Source organism: Saimiri boliviensis, chromosome 14, assembly GCF_048565385.1.
Source record: "Saimiri boliviensis isolate mSaiBol1 chromosome 14, mSaiBol1.pri, whole genome shotgun sequence".
Lineage (NCBI taxonomy): Eukaryota > Metazoa > Chordata > Mammalia > Primates > Cebidae > Saimiri > Saimiri boliviensis.
In genome coordinates, this window is record NC_133462.1 from 7,977,477 (window position 1) to 7,993,483 (window position 16,007).

General features: G+C 46.4%; 1 protein-coding gene across 3 annotated transcripts in view; it reads left to right on the forward strand.

The window, feature by feature from the left end:
• The window catches only part of LOC101045121 (uncharacterized), a 20,570-nt gene extending 8,156 nt beyond the window's left edge, over window positions 1-12,414 (forward strand). For 2 of the 3 annotated variants that reach the window (XM_039465543.2, XM_074386043.1), the window contains exons 3-5: window positions 1,070-1,196; window positions 2,578-2,679; window positions 9,993-12,414. In XM_039465543.2, the coding sequence (XP_039321477.1) occupies window positions 1,070-1,196; window positions 2,578-2,679; window positions 9,993-11,869 (2,106 nt within the window). In that variant the 3' untranslated portion in view covers window positions 11,870-12,414. Of the gene's footprint in view, window positions 1-1,069; window positions 1,197-2,577; window positions 2,680-9,915 lie in introns of all 3 variants that reach the window. The other variant, XM_074386042.1, reaches the window with a different exon arrangement.
• Window positions 12,415-16,007: the final 3,593 nt, after the last annotated feature.

Sequence of the window (16,007 nt, forward strand, 5' to 3'; positions counted from 1 at the left end):
AGTCTGGGCCTCCTCTTCCCCACGATGACTTTGTGGACTCCTGCGGGCCCTCTTCATCCCTGTGCATGATCTGAAGGTCTCCTGACTCTCCCAATACTGGGAAAGGGGGTATGAGGAGAGGGAGGTGGGCAGTGCAGAGGGGCAGGGGGCAGAGGCAGAATGCTCTGAGCTGGGACCTCATCATGCAGTCTAAAAATTTTACCTCGGCCTGGTGCAGTGGTTCATGCCTGTAATCCCAGCACTTTGGGAGGTCGAGGCGGGCAGATCACCTGAGGTCAGGAGTTTCAGACCAGCCTGACCAACGTGGAGAAACCCCGTCTCTACTAAAAATACAAAGTTAGCCAGGCGTGGTGGCGCATGCCTGTAATCCCAGGATTACTTGAGAAGCTGAGGGAGGCTGAGGCAGGAGAATCACTTGAACCTGGGAGGCAGAGCCTGCGGTGAGCCGAGATCATGCCATTGCACTCCAGCCTGGGCAACAAGAGCGAAACTTGGTCTCAAAAAAAAATTTTTTTTCCACCTAACACTGCAGCCTTTTGGTTACCAGGCAAAGTGGGCAGTGGATGGTTTTGCTTCACCCCTGAGCCTTATCCCTGGAGTCAGGAATGGGGGTCAGGGTCAGGATGGGGTCTGGGATTGAATGGGATTTAGGAATATCTCCAGCACACAATGGCTTGAGTTTTTTCTTTAAGTATTTCTTAGGGCTGTCACTTACAGTTGTACAGGCTGTGCACTGCACAAGGGTGCCTCATCCCAGGCAGGATTCACACGTTGCACCTCCTTCGTTGCTGTATTCACTGTAGCAATTTTCAGGTGATGGGTACGTCATATGCTAAATTAATTAGTATATTACAATGACTGCCCAACAGATGGCAGTAAAGAGTCACGTGAAAGGGTTCCTGGTTCTACTTTATACCCAGGTGTCTATGTAGGCCAGTTTGATTCAGGCATCCCAATTCTGCACAGTCAGAATGTTCCATCCCTGGGGGCATTTGTAGGCTCTTGACTCCTGACACCTGTGCCCCCGAGTTCCAGAAGGACCTCCATCGAGCGAAATTGGCCCTTGCAGGAATCAGTGACCTTCAAGGATGTGGCCGTAGACTTCACCCTGGAGGAGTGGGGCTGGCTGGAGCCTGGCCAGAGGGAGCTGTACCGAGATGTGATGCTGGAGAACTACCGGAACCTTCTCTCCCTAGGTGAGGCCCCTCCCCCAGCCCTCCCCAGGGGGAGGCCTGATGCCCCCTGGTACCCTCTTTGATGCTCCTGTTGCTCTCTCTAATGCCTCCCGGTGCCCTCTCTGATGCACCTGGTACCCTCTTTGATGCTCCTCTGGTGCCCTCTCTGATGCCCCTGGCACCCTCTCTGATGCCCCCCCCAGATCAGCCTGGGCAACATAGCGAGACCCCATCTCTACAAAAAAGTTGAAAATTAGCCAGGCATGGTGGTGCATGCCTTTAGTCCCACCTGTTCAGGAGGCTGACCTGGGAGGATCACTTGAGCCCAGGAGGTCAAGGCTGCGGTAAGCCATAATTGTGCCATAGCACTCCAGTCTGGGCAACAGAGTGAGACCCTGTCTCAAAAAAAAAAAAAAATAGCAAATGTTTTAACTTACGTATTTAGGAGTCTTGAGATGGAAGCTTTGGGCTTCAATGAATCTAAAACAGAATTATCCATCAGAAATAAGATGCAACCCACTCAGGTAATTTTACATTTTTTGTTGGTTACGTTAAAATAAGAAACAAATGAAATTAATTTTAATAATGCAGGCTATCTAAAATCATATCATCTTGACATACTGAAATAATAACCGATTAACAAATTGTTGAGTTATTTTACTGTTTTTTTTTTTTTTTTTGAGACGGAGTTTCGCCCTTGTTACCCAGGCTGGAGTGCAATGGCGCGATCTCGGCTCACCGCAACCTCCGCCTCCTGGGCTCAGGCAATTCTCCTGTCTCAGCCTCCGGAGTAGCTGGGATTACAGGCATGCGCCACCATGCCCAGCTAATGTTTTGTATTTTTTTTTTTTTTGAGACGGAGTTTCGCCCTTGTTACCCAGGCTGGAGTGCAATGGCGCGATCTCGGCTCACCGCAACCTCCGCCTCCTGGGCTCAGGCAATTCTCCTGCCTCAGCCTCCTGAGTAGCTGGGATTACAGGCACGTGCCACCATGCCCAGCTAATTTTTTGCACTTTTAGTAGAGACGGGGTTTCACCATGTTGACCAGGATGGTCTCGATCTCTCGACCTCGTGATTCACCCTCCTCGGCCTCCCAAAGTGCTGGGATTACAGGCTTGAGCCACCACGCCCGGCGCTATTTTACTGTTTTTAGTAAGTCTTCGAAACCCAGAAGACAGTGTTTTTTACACTTTCTCAGGGCACTTAACTGGAACAGCACAGACCCGGAGCCTTCAACAGTCTTGTCAGAGCTCAGCCTCTCTGCAGTGTGCAAAGCACGCAACAAATAAGTCTGGCATTGGCCATTCGTGCTTCTAATCATTAGGCGCTCAACGCATGCGCCTTCCCTCCAGACCTCCCTGTGATTCTGGCACCCACTGCCAACTCTTATCTCTTTCCCCAGGGGCAGGGCTTTCTGGGTCCAAACCCGACGTGATCTCCCGTCTGGAGCGAGGGCAAGAGCCGAGGTCAGAGGAGAGAGAGGCCCAGCGAGTTACCTGTCCAGGTAGGTGAGGATGGCCAGCAGTGTGAGCCCTCTTCCTATCCCATCTCTCATGGTCAGTGAGGTTTGCTCAGGGATCAGACAGTGGAACACATGGGTGATCATTGTGGGCTCTGGAGTCAGGTGTCGGGGGTTCAAATCCCAGCTGATTGCTTCCTGGCTGTGTGGCCTTGGCAAGTCATGCAGCCTCTCTGTGCTTTGATTTTTTCATTTGTGGAAAGGGGGTGACACGAGTATCCAGGGTTGGGAGGAATAAATGAATTAACAGATACAGAGCAGAGCCCAGAGCTTGCCACAGAGTTGGTCGTGACTTCGATGGCTCTCATTGTTATAATTCTCACCCCATCCTCCCCTTGTCCCACCACAGCCCATCAGTCCCCAGCCTTGTCCCTCCTGCCCCTGGCCAGGCCTCAGCTTCTCTCCTCTGGACCCTCACCTCAGCCTCCTGGCCCCCAGGCTTACCCCTCAGTCAACACACAGCCCCAGGCGATCCTTCCATACTGAGAGCTGACCCCCTCCTTCCCCTGCTCACACCTCCCCTGCTCACACCCTCCCCTGGGCTTCCCAGCTCCCCTAAGATAAAGTCCCAGCCCCTCAGCCTGGCAGTCAGTGTGTAATCCAGCCCGGGCTTGCTCTGGCCTCGTCTTCGCCATCCACCCCGGGTTGTACGCCACGCCCTGATCTCGCTGAAGCGCCTGTCCAGACCTGAACCTGAACGTGTGTTCCCACCTTTGGACCCTCACATGTGCTGTTCCCTCTCTCCGGAACACCCTTCCCTGCTTTTTCTGCCTGGCAAACACCTTCATGTCCTTCAAGATGAAGCTTACAGGTCACCTCCGAGTGGCCGGCCTCCTTGCTCGAGGTGGTGTATAACTGCGCTTGTGCGTGTTGTGCTTAAGAGTGTGGACTCTGAGTTCCAGTCCCCTTTCTGCCGCTGACAGGCCGCGTGACTGTACGCAAGTGACTTAACCTATTGGTGCCTCCATTTCCTTACCTATTAAATAGGGAGAATAATAGTACCCACCGCACTGAAATTTTTGGATGATTAAATTACTTAATACACAGAGCAAGCTCAGAACAGTGTCTGGCATGTAGTAAGTGTTTAATGAATGTTTCCTATTGCAATGATAATAATTGTTATTATCCACTCTATCAGGACTCTTGCATATAAAGAATCAAAATAGCTTAAGAAAAATTAGATTTTTTTGACCCATATACCTAGGAAGTATTTCAGTGCAAGGCTTTGGGCACAGATGCATCTAAGGCCTTAAATGGTATTTTTAGGGCTTACTTGTTTTTTCTTTCTCTCTCTTTCCTTCCCTCCTTCCTTCTATCCCTCCCTCCTTCTCTCCTTCCTTCCTTCCCTCCCTCCTTCCCTGCCTTCCTCCTTCCCTCCTTCCTTCCTTCCTTCCTTTTCCACATGTGTTCATCCTGTTTCTAGCTTTGTTCTGTCTACAGGCCTTTCCAAGTAGCAGTCAACATGGCTACCCACAGTCCCAAACTTCTATTCTGCCTAGTAATTCCGTATATTAATCTCAGGGAAGACTCCAATTGGGTCCCTTGGGAAGATGAACCAATTATTATTTATCTATTTTTATTTATTTATTTATTTATTTATTTTGAGATGGAGTTTCGCTCTTGTTACCCAGGCTGGAGTGCAATGGTGCGATCTCGGCTCACCGCAACCTCCACCTCCTGGGTTCAGGCAATTCTCCTGCTTCAGCCTCCCAAGTAGCTGGGATTACAGGCACGCACCACCATGCCCAGCTAATTTTTTGTATTTTTAGTAGAGACAGGGTTTCACCATGTTGACCAGGATGGTCTCGATCTCTTGACCTCGTGATCCACCCGCCTTGGCTTCCCAAAGTGCTGGGATTACAGGCTTGAGCCACTGCACCCGGCTAATTTTTATATTTTCTTAGTAGGGGTTTCACCATCTTGGCCAGGCTGGTCTTGAACCCCCGACCTTGTGATCCACCCACCTCGGTCTCTCAAAGTGTTGGGATTACAGGCGTGAGCCGCCACACCTGGCCAATGAACCAATTTTTATGGCCTGGGGAATGGGGTACTATGATTGGCTAGCCTGAGTGTGATGCCCAGTACTGAGGTAGGAGTTGTGGAGATATGTATGTGACAGCCACACCAGGATTATAGGAAAAGGGAAGCAGTGGTTGTTCAAAGACAGGGATGCTAAAGATATATGTAGGATATATCCAAAACGTTGGAATACAAGCCGCCCCTCCCTTCTCTCTGAGGACAAGAACCAGATGTCTTGTTTAGCACAAGGTCACCCACTCACAGCACTGTGCTTGGCACATATGTAATTAATGGACATTCCATCAACAAACCTACTGGCTAAAAAAAAATCCATTCCTTCCACATTCCAAACGGTTTTGCTTTCTCCTCATGTCTTTTTATTCATTTATTTTTATTTTTAATGTTTTTTTTGATACGGAGTCTCACTCTGTCACCTAGGCTGGAGTACAGTGGCACGACCTCAGCTCACTGCAACCTGTGCCTCCTAAATTCAAGCAATTCTCCTGCACCACCATACCTGGCTACTTTCTGTATTATTAGTAGAGACAGGGTTTCACCCAGTTGGCCAGACTGGGCTCAAACTTCTGACCTTGGTGATCCACCTGCCTCAGCCTCCCAAAGTGCTGGGATTACAGGCATGAGCCACCATGCGCAGCCATGTTCATCACTTCTTCACTACAGCTTCCTTTCTACAGATTACAAGCTGATGCTGCAAAAGCTTTATATCTAATTAATATATATTGATGTTTTTCAGATCAAATAAAAGCTATGGGTTCATCATAGAAACTTAGAAAATCTAAATAAGAATAAAGCAGGAAACGAAACTTCCCCATAATCCTGTCTCCCAAAAATTAACCGACATTTTAATGGCGTTCTTTCAAGTATTTTCTTTCCTTCTTCTTCTGCATGTATATTTTTTGATACGGGGTCTCACTCTGCCACCCAGGCTGGAGTGCAGTGGTGTGATCACATCTCATTGCAGCCTTGATGTATTGAGCTCAAGCAGTCCTCCCGCCTCAGCCTTCCAAGTAGCTGGGACTACAGGCGTGCACCACCACACCCACTAATTTTTCAAGTTTTAATTTAAAACAATTAAAAATTTTTTTTTGTGGAGTTGGGGTCCCCCTATGTTGCCCAGGCTGGCCTCAAACTTCTGGGATCAAGTGGTCCTCCTACCTTGGTCTCCCAAAGTGTTGAAATTAGAGGGATGGGCCACTGCACTTGGCCCTCCAAGTATTTTCAACTCAATGTCTTCACTATCTTTATGGGGAGGGACAGTGGGGGGGTGGGGAGTTGGGGAGAGATAGCATGGGGAGAAATGCCAGATATAGGTGATGGGGAGGAAGGCAGCAAATCACACTGCCACATGTGTACCTATGCAACTATCTTACAATGTACCCCAAAACCTAAAATGCAATAAAATAAATTTTAAAAAATATTAGTTCTTTAAAAATATTATGCTGCTATAGTAGTATAGTACAACACTATAATAGTGTAGCATAGTACTAAATCTAAATCACAAGAAGGAATAAAATTACCATAATTTTTTTTTTTCCAAGACAGAGTCTTGCTCTGTCACCCAGTCTGTAGTGCAGTGGTATCATCTCAGCTCACTGCAACCTCCGCCTCCTGGATTCAAGCAATTCTCCTGCCTCAGCCTCCTGAGTAGCCGAGATTACAGGCGCCCGTCACCCCACCTGGCTAAGTTTTGTATTTTTAGTAACGGTGGAATTTCACCATGTTGGCCAGGCTGGTCTCGAACTCCTGACTTCCTGATCTGCCCACCTCAGCCTCCCAAAGTTCTGGGAATACAGATGTGAGCCACCGTGCCCAGCCTAGCATAATATTTTTAACAGTCATTCACATTGCAGTATGTATGAGAGCTTCATTCGTGTTAATGGCTGAATAATATTTTATTGTATGAATGTGCCACAATTGGTTTATTCATCAGTTGGTAAACAGTTATTTCTTTTTGGCTATTATGAATCATACTGCTATGAACATTCATGCACAAGGTTTTGTATGAATGCATGTTTTCATTTCTTTCGGGTAGATACCTAGGAGTGGAATTGTTGAGTCATAGGGTAATTCTATGTTTGACCTTCCAAGGAACTGCCAGACTCTTTTCAAAAGTGGCTGTAGCATGTTACATTCCCACCAGCAGTGTGTGAGGGCTCTGATTTCTCTACATCCTCACTAATGCTTATTATTATCTGTTTTTTGTTTTTTGTTTTTTTTTTCATTATATAACTCGTGAGTGTGAAGTGGAATCTCATCTTTTTCATTTTAATTTCCTTGTTGGTTAATGACATTGAGTATCTTTTCTTGTACTTATCGGCCATTTGTATATCTTTAAAGAAATGACAATTGAGATCTTTGCCCTTTTTTAATTGAGTTTGTAAAAATATTGAGTTGTAAGTATGCTTTTTATATTCTAGAAACAAGTTCTTTAGCAGACTTAAGATGTGAAAAAATTTTCTCCCATTCTGTTGTCTTTTCGTTAGTATCTTTGAAGCACAGTGGGTTTTAATTTTTTTAAATTAGTATTGTTTTTGAGACAGGGTCTCACTCTGTCACGCAGGCCGGAGTGCAGTGGTGCGATCATGGCTCACTGCAGCCTCAACCTCCAGGGCTTCGGTCATCCTCCCACCTCAGCCTCCCAAGTAGCTGGGACCACAGGCATGTGCCATCACTGCCTAATTTGTATATTTTTGGTAGATTTGGAGTTTAGCCATGTTGCCAAGCTGTTCTCGAACTCCTGAGTTCAAGTGATCCACCCACCTTGGCCTCCCAAAGTGCTGGGATTGCAGGTGTGAGCCAGCGTGCCCGGTCTAGGTCTTACTTTTGACAGTGTCCAGTTTATCTATTTTGCGTGTGTTGCTTTGTGATTCTGACATCATATCTAAGATAAGATACCATTGCCTGATCCAATGACAAAAGAATAATTTCAAGAATCCTACACAGCATTTCGTTGTCGTGTCTCTGTTTTGGGAGTCCCAAAACCACCCACCGGTTTGGCAATTTTCTGGAAGGAGTCACATGACTTTGCAAGTTGTATTGACAGCTCACAGCAAAGTGTGTCACACAGGAACAGTAGGAACTAACAAAGGCAAGAGAGGTCAGACACAGGCTTCCAGCCCTCCCTTTCCCTGTGAGGGTCACGCGCGTATGATTTTTTCTGCCAGTGCAAAACCACAGACACATGTGTGAGGTGTCTTCACCCAGGAAAGCCCACTTTGAGTCTTACAGTCAGAGTTCTTGAAGAGAGCTGATCCCGTATGCACCTACCTGCTACATGACCAGCCGCAGTAAGGACCCCAATCCAGGTACCAGGTGCCCATCATGAATCTTCATATTTACAGTCAACAGTGCTGACAACCTAGTACATCTTGACTCACGGTCTTGAGCATATAGAACATCTTCCCCAGCACCTGTGTGAATACCCCAGGAGTTTAGTTCTCAGAGACTGGCCAAGGGTCATTGCCATGTCTACAGAGACAACAAAACCAGAGTGAGATGGACCTTCTGTTAACTCTTTTCTTGCACATTCCCATGAACACCGTGTGAGAGGGTCTGTGCCATGCTCCCGTGACAACACGGGATTTCTTTAATATTTTCCAATCTAAAATGGATAAAACAGCACCCTAATGATTTGATTTTTTTTTTTTTTAGAAGAAGTTTCACTCTTGTTCCCCAGGCTGGAGTGCAATGGTGCGATCTCGACTCACTGCACCCTCCTATTGCTGGACTCAAGCAATTCTCCTGCCTCAGCCTCCAGAGGAGCTGAGATTACAAGTGCCAGCCACCAGGTCCGGCTAATTGTCTGTATTTTTTTTTTTTTTTTTTTTTGAGACGGAGTTCCGCTCTTGTTACCCAGGCTGGAGTGCAATGGCGCGATCTCGGCTCACCGCAACCTCCGCCTCCTGGGTTCAAGCAATTCTCCCGCCTCAGCCTCCTGAGTAGCTGGGATTACAGGCATGTGCCACCATGCCCAGCTAATTTTTTGTATTTTTAGTAGAGACGGGGTTTCACCATGTTGACCAGGATGGTCTCGATCTCTCGACCTCGTGATCCACCCGCCTCGGCCTCCCAAAGTGCTGGGATTACAGGCTTGAGCCACCGCGCCCGGCCAATGTCTGTATTTTTTTTAGTAGAGACAGGGTTTCACCATGTTGGCCAGGCTCGTCTCAAACTCCTGACCTCAGGCAATCCACCCGCCTCAGCCTCCCAAAGTGCTGGGATTACAGGTGTGAGCCACCACACCCGGCCATGATTTGATGTTTTTAACTATTGCTGATGTTCAGCATCTATACATGTACTTATTAGCCTCTTATTTTTCTTCCGTGAATTATTTACTCATATTCTTGCCTCCCTATTTTCTTAGATTTTTTTTTCTATCATTTTTCATATTGATTTGTAAAAAAAATTTATTATATACAGGCGCAATGGCTCACACCTGTAAACCCCGCACTTTGGGAGGCTGAGGCAGGTGGATCACGAGGTCAGGAGATAAAGCCCATCCTGGCCAACATGGTGAGACCCCATCTCTACTAAAATACAAAAAATTATTCAGGTGTGGTAGTGTGTGCCTATAGTCCCAGCTACCCAGGAGGCTGAGGCAAGGGGAATCATTTGATCCCACGAGGCAGAGATTGTAGTGAGCCAAGATCGCGCCACTGCACTCCAGCCTCGTGACAGAGCTAGACTTCATCTCAAAAAATATATATATATCTACTATCTTGGCTGGGCGTGGTGGTTCACGCCTGTAATTTCAGTACTTTGGGAGACCAAGGCAGGTGGATCACGAGGTCAGGAGTTCAAGACCAGCCTGACCAATATGGTGAAACCCTGTCTCTACTAAAAATACAAAAATTAGCTGGACTTGGTGGCGTGTACCTGAGAATCTCTTGAATCCAGGAGGTGGAGGTGGCAGTGAGCCAAGATTGCGCCAATGCACTCTAGCCTGGGCAGCAGAGCAAGACTCTCTCTCACTCTCTCTCTCTCTCTCCATAGATAGATAGATAGATAGATAGATAGATGGATGGCTACTCAACCTCTGTGTACGTAAACTGTTTGCAGCTTGGTTCTCTTCAGTTTTAGAGTGTATTGAGACTGTCCTTCCATGTCAGAACATGAATCTATCTACATACACCATGCCTTTCAAAATAGCAGCGTCAAGTTTGAAACTTTTTTTTTTTTTAGGTTTACACTGCCACTTCCAAGTAATCAGCTTACTTTGTCCTTGGAAAGATGGTGTTGGTATTTTCCATTTCTTTCAGACTTGGAGGCAAGCTCTGTGACTTTTGGAAAGATACCTCCAAAAAAGAGCATTTCTGGAGATTCAGCTTTCCCACCTGAGGGAACTTTAAGGGTTGTGCTTGGAGATGCCAAGCTGGGGAAACCCATGGCATGTCACTGTTCATTGGAGGACCCAAGAAAGCAGGAGATGCATTTGAGGTGTTTATTTGCTACTGCCAGTGGAGACACCTCAGGGGAGAGAGGCCTTGGGTGTGACGAGCTTGGGAGAAGCCTTCGGCAGGCCCCTGCCCTCATCAGGAAGCAACGAGTGCCCCATGGAGACAGGCCCCAGAAGTGGAGCAGGCCCTGGAGGAACTTGAAACGCCAAAGGACCTTCGTGGAGAAGAAACCATTTAACTGCACGGAATGCGGGAAAGCCTTCATTTACCATTCCGACTATATTGTGCATCAGCGAATTCACACTGGAGAGAAGCCCTACAAGTGCCATGACTGTGGGAAGGCATTCAGCAACAGCTCGTATTTCATTCAGCACCACATCGTCCACACAGGTGAGAAGCCCTATGCCTGCCATGAGTGCGGCAAGACCTTCACTCAGAGCTCTTCGCTCACCGAGCATCAGAGGATTCACACTGGAGAGAAGCCCTACAAGTGCAAGGACTGTGGGAAGGCCTTCACGCAGAGCTCGTCTCTCATCAAACACCAGCGGTGCCACACTGGGGAGAAGCCCTACAAATGCGGCCAGTGCGGGAAGTTCTACTCGCAGGTCTCCCACCTAACCCGCCACCAGAAAATCCACACGGGGGAGAAGCCCTACAAATGTGCAGAGTGCGGCAAGGCCTTCTGTCACACCTCCTCCCTGACCCAACACCAGACCATCCACACTGGGGAGAAACCCTACAAATGCAATGAGTGTGGGAAAACCTTCAGCCACAGCTCATCCCTGACTCAGCACCAGCGAGTCCACACTGGAGAGAAACCCTATGAGTGCACTGAGTGCGGCAAAGCCTTCAGCCACAGCTCGTCCCTGACCCAGCATCAGAGAATTCACACTGGTGAGAAGCCCTATGAGTGTCACAAGTGTGGGAAGGCTTACACACAGATTTCCCACCTCATGAGGCACCAGAGCACTCATGTGGGGGAAAAGCCCTACATATGTAATGAATGTGGGAAGGCTTTCAGCCACACCTCATCCTTCACCCAGCACCAGACCATCCATACTGGCGAGAAGCCTTACAAATGTACCGAGTGTGGAAAAACCTTCAGCCAGAACTCCTCCCTCACACGCCACCAGAGGATTCACACAGGGGAGAAACCCTATGAATGTAAAATGTGTGGGAAAGCTTATACCCAGATCTCCCACCTCATTCAACACCAGAGGGTTCACACCGGAGAGAGGCCCTATGAGTGCAGTGAGTGTGGAAAAACCTTCAGCCGGAGCACACATCTCATTGAGCACCAGAAGATCCATACTGGCGAGAAGCCCTATAAGTGTCAGGAGTGTGGGAAAACCTTCAGTCACAGCTCATCCCTCACTCAACATCAGAGAATTCACACCGGTGAGAAGCCCTACACCTGCAAGGAATGTGGGAAGGCCTTCAACCAAAGCATTCACTTAATCCAACACCAAAGGATTCACACTGGAGAGAAGCCCTACAAGTGTCATGACTGTGGGAAAACCTATACCCAGATCTCACACCTTCTCCAACATCAGAAGGTCCACTCTGGCAGCAAACACTATGCATGTGAGGAGTGTGGAGAGGGTTTCAGCTGGAGTTCACACCTGACTCAACACCGGAGGCTTCACACTGGGCAGGATGCCTATATTTGTGATGATTTTGAGAAAGCCCTTGCTTGGGGAACAGAGCTTGCTGATCATCAGAGAATGCATGCTGATTAGACAACCTGAGTGTGTAATGAGCTGTCTGTCCTGCAGAAGGTCCTAACATCATCAACACTAGGAACCTCAGGAAAAATTTTGCCTTCAGGAACAGATGGATCCAGGGGCATAAATAGCCTTTAAGCCATCTGCTCTTCATCAACACTAGGGACTCTCCAGAGAAGGATGCTAGCGCCATATGTTGAGATAATTTGTTCCTTTCTTCCCTAGAGGGAAGGTGGCACAGTTTTTCACTAACTGGGACAGGTTCTGATCATTTTGGGGGTTTCCCTTTCATATTTCCTTCACTTTACCATGTCCCTAGATTGTGGTATAGTTAGGGGTTGGTCCAAAATGGATACTATTTCATCTGGTACCTTTGCTAAGAACAGCCCTCTCCAAGCTTTTAAAACTGATTGATCTTTCCTTAAATTGGAGCCTGAATATTTAGTGGGGAAGACAGCTGTAAAGATTAACTCTTTAACATTTTTAGTTTCCTTTAAAACTTTATGTTACAAATATCACAATCTGCAATTGGCTTCAACAATAAATATGTTTCATATAAATATGACTCTAAATATAAATATGTTTGACATATTTATAGGCGTTCTTAATGTCCTATTGTTTCTGTTTATTATGTTTCCAGGATCTATGCTTTACAAAGCTATTATTTTCTTTTCTTCTTTTCTATTCTTTCTTTCTTTCTTTTTTATTTTGACATAGTCTTGCTCTGTTATCCAGGCCGGAATGCATCTTATTTTTTACTTTCTGTTTTTTCTTTTTGTTTTTGAGACAGAGTCTTGCTCTGTTACCCAGGCCAGAGTGCAGTGATGTGATCTCAGCTCACTGCAATCTCCACCTCTTGGGTTCAAGCAGTTCTCCTGCATTAGCCTCCCAAGAAGCTGGGATTACAGGCACCTGCCACCATGCCCAGCTAATTTTTATATTTTTAGTAGAGCTGGGGTTTCACCATGCTGGCCAGGCTGGCCTCAAACTCCTGGCCTCATGATCCTCCTGCCTTGGCCTCCCAAAGTGTTGAGATTACAGGTGTGACCACCACACCTGGCCTACGTAACTATTTGCCTGTTAAGTGTCATGTTCTTAAGCATCATTGTTTGTTCATGCCCAAGGGGAGATTTTTTAAATCATATTTTTAAAATACTATATAATTTTGTATTAATAATTATTTCTTTTATGACAGGAAAAATTTTAGTGAAATATCATATGCTCTTCATAAAGGATAATTTGGAAAGTATAAAGAAGTATGAAATAAAAGACAAATTCCCTGTAATCGTGCAGTCCAGAGAGACTCGCCAGTCATTCTTGGGTGTGTTTCTTTGTTGGGGTTTTTTGTTTTTTGTTTTTGAGATGGAGTCTTGCTCTGTCACCCAGCCTGTAGTGCAGTGATGCTATCTCGGCTCACTGCAACCTCTGCTGCCCTGGTTCAAGTGATTCTCCTGCCTCAGCCTCCTGAGTAGCTTGGATTACAGGCACCTGCCACTGCACCCAGCTAAGTTTTGTAGTTTTAGTAGAGACAGGGTTTCACCATCTTAGGCAGGCTGGTCTTGAACTTCTAACCTCGTGATCCACTTGCTTCAGCCTGCCAAAGTGCTGGGATTACAGGCATCAGCCACCGAGCCTGGCCTCTTTATTTATTTTTTTTAAATCTATATCCCATATCCACAGGGTTAGTTGTCAGAAATTTGGGGTCGAAAAAATAAAAGCCATCACTGACAATTTAGCCATCCTTAGAAGTCATATTGCTTTTATTTTTTATATTTCCTTCCAAATCTTTTAAACAAATATAAGTTTATTTTATTGTAATCACAATGTAGGCACGGTTTTGCCATCATTATGCCATGAGCATTGTCACCGTCCCGTATACTTTTATCATTATTAAGGATAAGGAAATGCTCTTGAGAAGGCGTAATTTATAAATCCACTCCGCATTTAGAGTCCTCTTTAAGCTTCTGACTCACACCGGTTGTTCACCAATTATCCCAATTACAAATAATGTTTTTTTTTTTTTTCTAAAATTTTTGATATTCTCACCTAATACATTTAGAGCAAATAATGTTATAATGAAATTTCCATGCTCACTTCCTCTCTCCCTTTGAGGTGATCATTCCTCAAAGTAAAATTCCCGGAATGGCAATGATGGGAATCAAGGCTTCAGCCACTTTCCTGATTCCTCATGCGTACGGCTATATTGCTCTCCAAAGGGCTGAACGTAACCTACCTGCCGTAGCTGGGCGTGAGGACCATGGATGCGCTACGTTTTTATAGCAATGGGTGTTAACTATTTAACATATGATTAAGTAACTTTTTTTTTTTAAATTGCATTTTAGGTTTTGGGGTACATGTGATGAACATGCAAGATTGTTGCATAGGTACACACTTGGCAATGTGGTTTGCTGCCTTCGGTCCCCTCACCTGTATCTGTCATTTCTCCCCATGCTCTCTCTTCCCACCTCCCCACCCCCCCGCCCCTCTCCCATTTCCCCCCAACGGACCCCAGTGTGTAGTGCTCCCCTCCCTGTGTCCATGTGTTCTCATTGTTCAACACCCACCTATGAGTGAGAATATACGGTGTTTGATTTTCTGCTCTTGTGTCAGTTTGCTGAGAATGATGGTTTCCAGGTTCATCCATGTCCCTACAAAGGACATGAACTCATCGTTTTTGATGGCTGCGTAATATTCCATGGTGTATATGTACCACATTTTCCCTATCCAGTCTATCATCGTTGGGCATTTGGGTTGGTTCCAGGTCTTTGCTATTGTAAACAGTGCTGCAATGAACATTCGTGTGCACGTGTCCTTGTAGTAGAATGATTTATAATCCTTTGGATATATACCCAGTAATGGGATTGCTGGGTCAAATGGGATTTCTATTTTTAGGTCCTTGAGGAATCGCCACACTGTCTTCCACAATGGTTGAATTAATTTCATTAAGTAACTTTTAACAACCTGATGTTTTGCAGCTTCATGCGGTTTACTCGGCCGACATATTATCCAGTCCCTTGTTGGACGTTTTGGTTGTTTCTAGCTTTTGGCTTTTATATATAGTATGGAATATCACTTTGATGAAAGGGGTGAGCGCCTTACCATTTCCCAGGCGAAATCGTGGCAGTAAGGTCATGGGGTCACAGGGAGAGATTTATGTGACCTCGAGCATATTACCAATGGGTTGCCAGAAGTTCTGTATCAGCTGGAACTTCTGTCAATATATGGAGCTGTGTCTTTCTAGCCCTCATCTGTACTATTATCATATTTTAAAGTCTTTGCCTAGGGTATTTCTCTTATCTTTTGTGCCTTCTTTCATGAGTGAAGTAACATTATTTGTGAATAATTCAGATGATACAAAAATGAAGAAATCAAGCCGGGCGCGGTGGCTCAAGCCTGTAATCCCAGCACTTTGGGAGGCCGAGGCGGGTGGATCACGAGGTCGAGAGATCGAGACCATCCTGGTCAACATGGTGAAACCCCGTCTCTACTAAAAATACAAAAAAATTAGCTGGGCATGGTGGCGCGTGCCTGTAATCCCAGCTACTCAGGAGGCTGAGGCAGGAGAATTGCCTGAACCCGGGAGGCGGAGGTTGCGGTGAGCCGAGATCGCGCCATTGCACTCCAGCCTGGGTAACAAGAGCGAAACTCCGTCTCAAAAAAAAAAAAAAAGAAGAAGAAATCTTTAGTACCCTGTAAATCTTTGTTCCAGGCTGGGTGTGGTGGCTCATGCCTGTAATCCTAGCACTTTAGGAGGCCAAAGCGGGTGGATCACTTGAGGTCAGGAGTTCAAGACCAGCCTGGCCAACATGGTGAAACTCGTCTCTACTAAAAATAAAAATAATTAGCCTGGGCCAAGCGCTGAGGCTCATGCCTGTAATCCCAGCACTTTGGGAGGCCAAGGTGGGTGGATCACGAGGTTAGGAATTCAAGACCAGCCGGGCCAACATGGTGAAACCCTGTCTCTACTAAAAATACAAAAATTAGCTGGGCATGGTGGCATGCACCTGTAATCCCAGCTACTTGGGATGCTGAGGCAGAATTGCTTGAACCAGGACCCTGGAGGCAGAGGTTGCAGTGAGCTGAGATCATGCCACTGCACTCCAGCCTGGGCCACAGAACGAGACTCCTCATACAATAATAATAATAATAATGA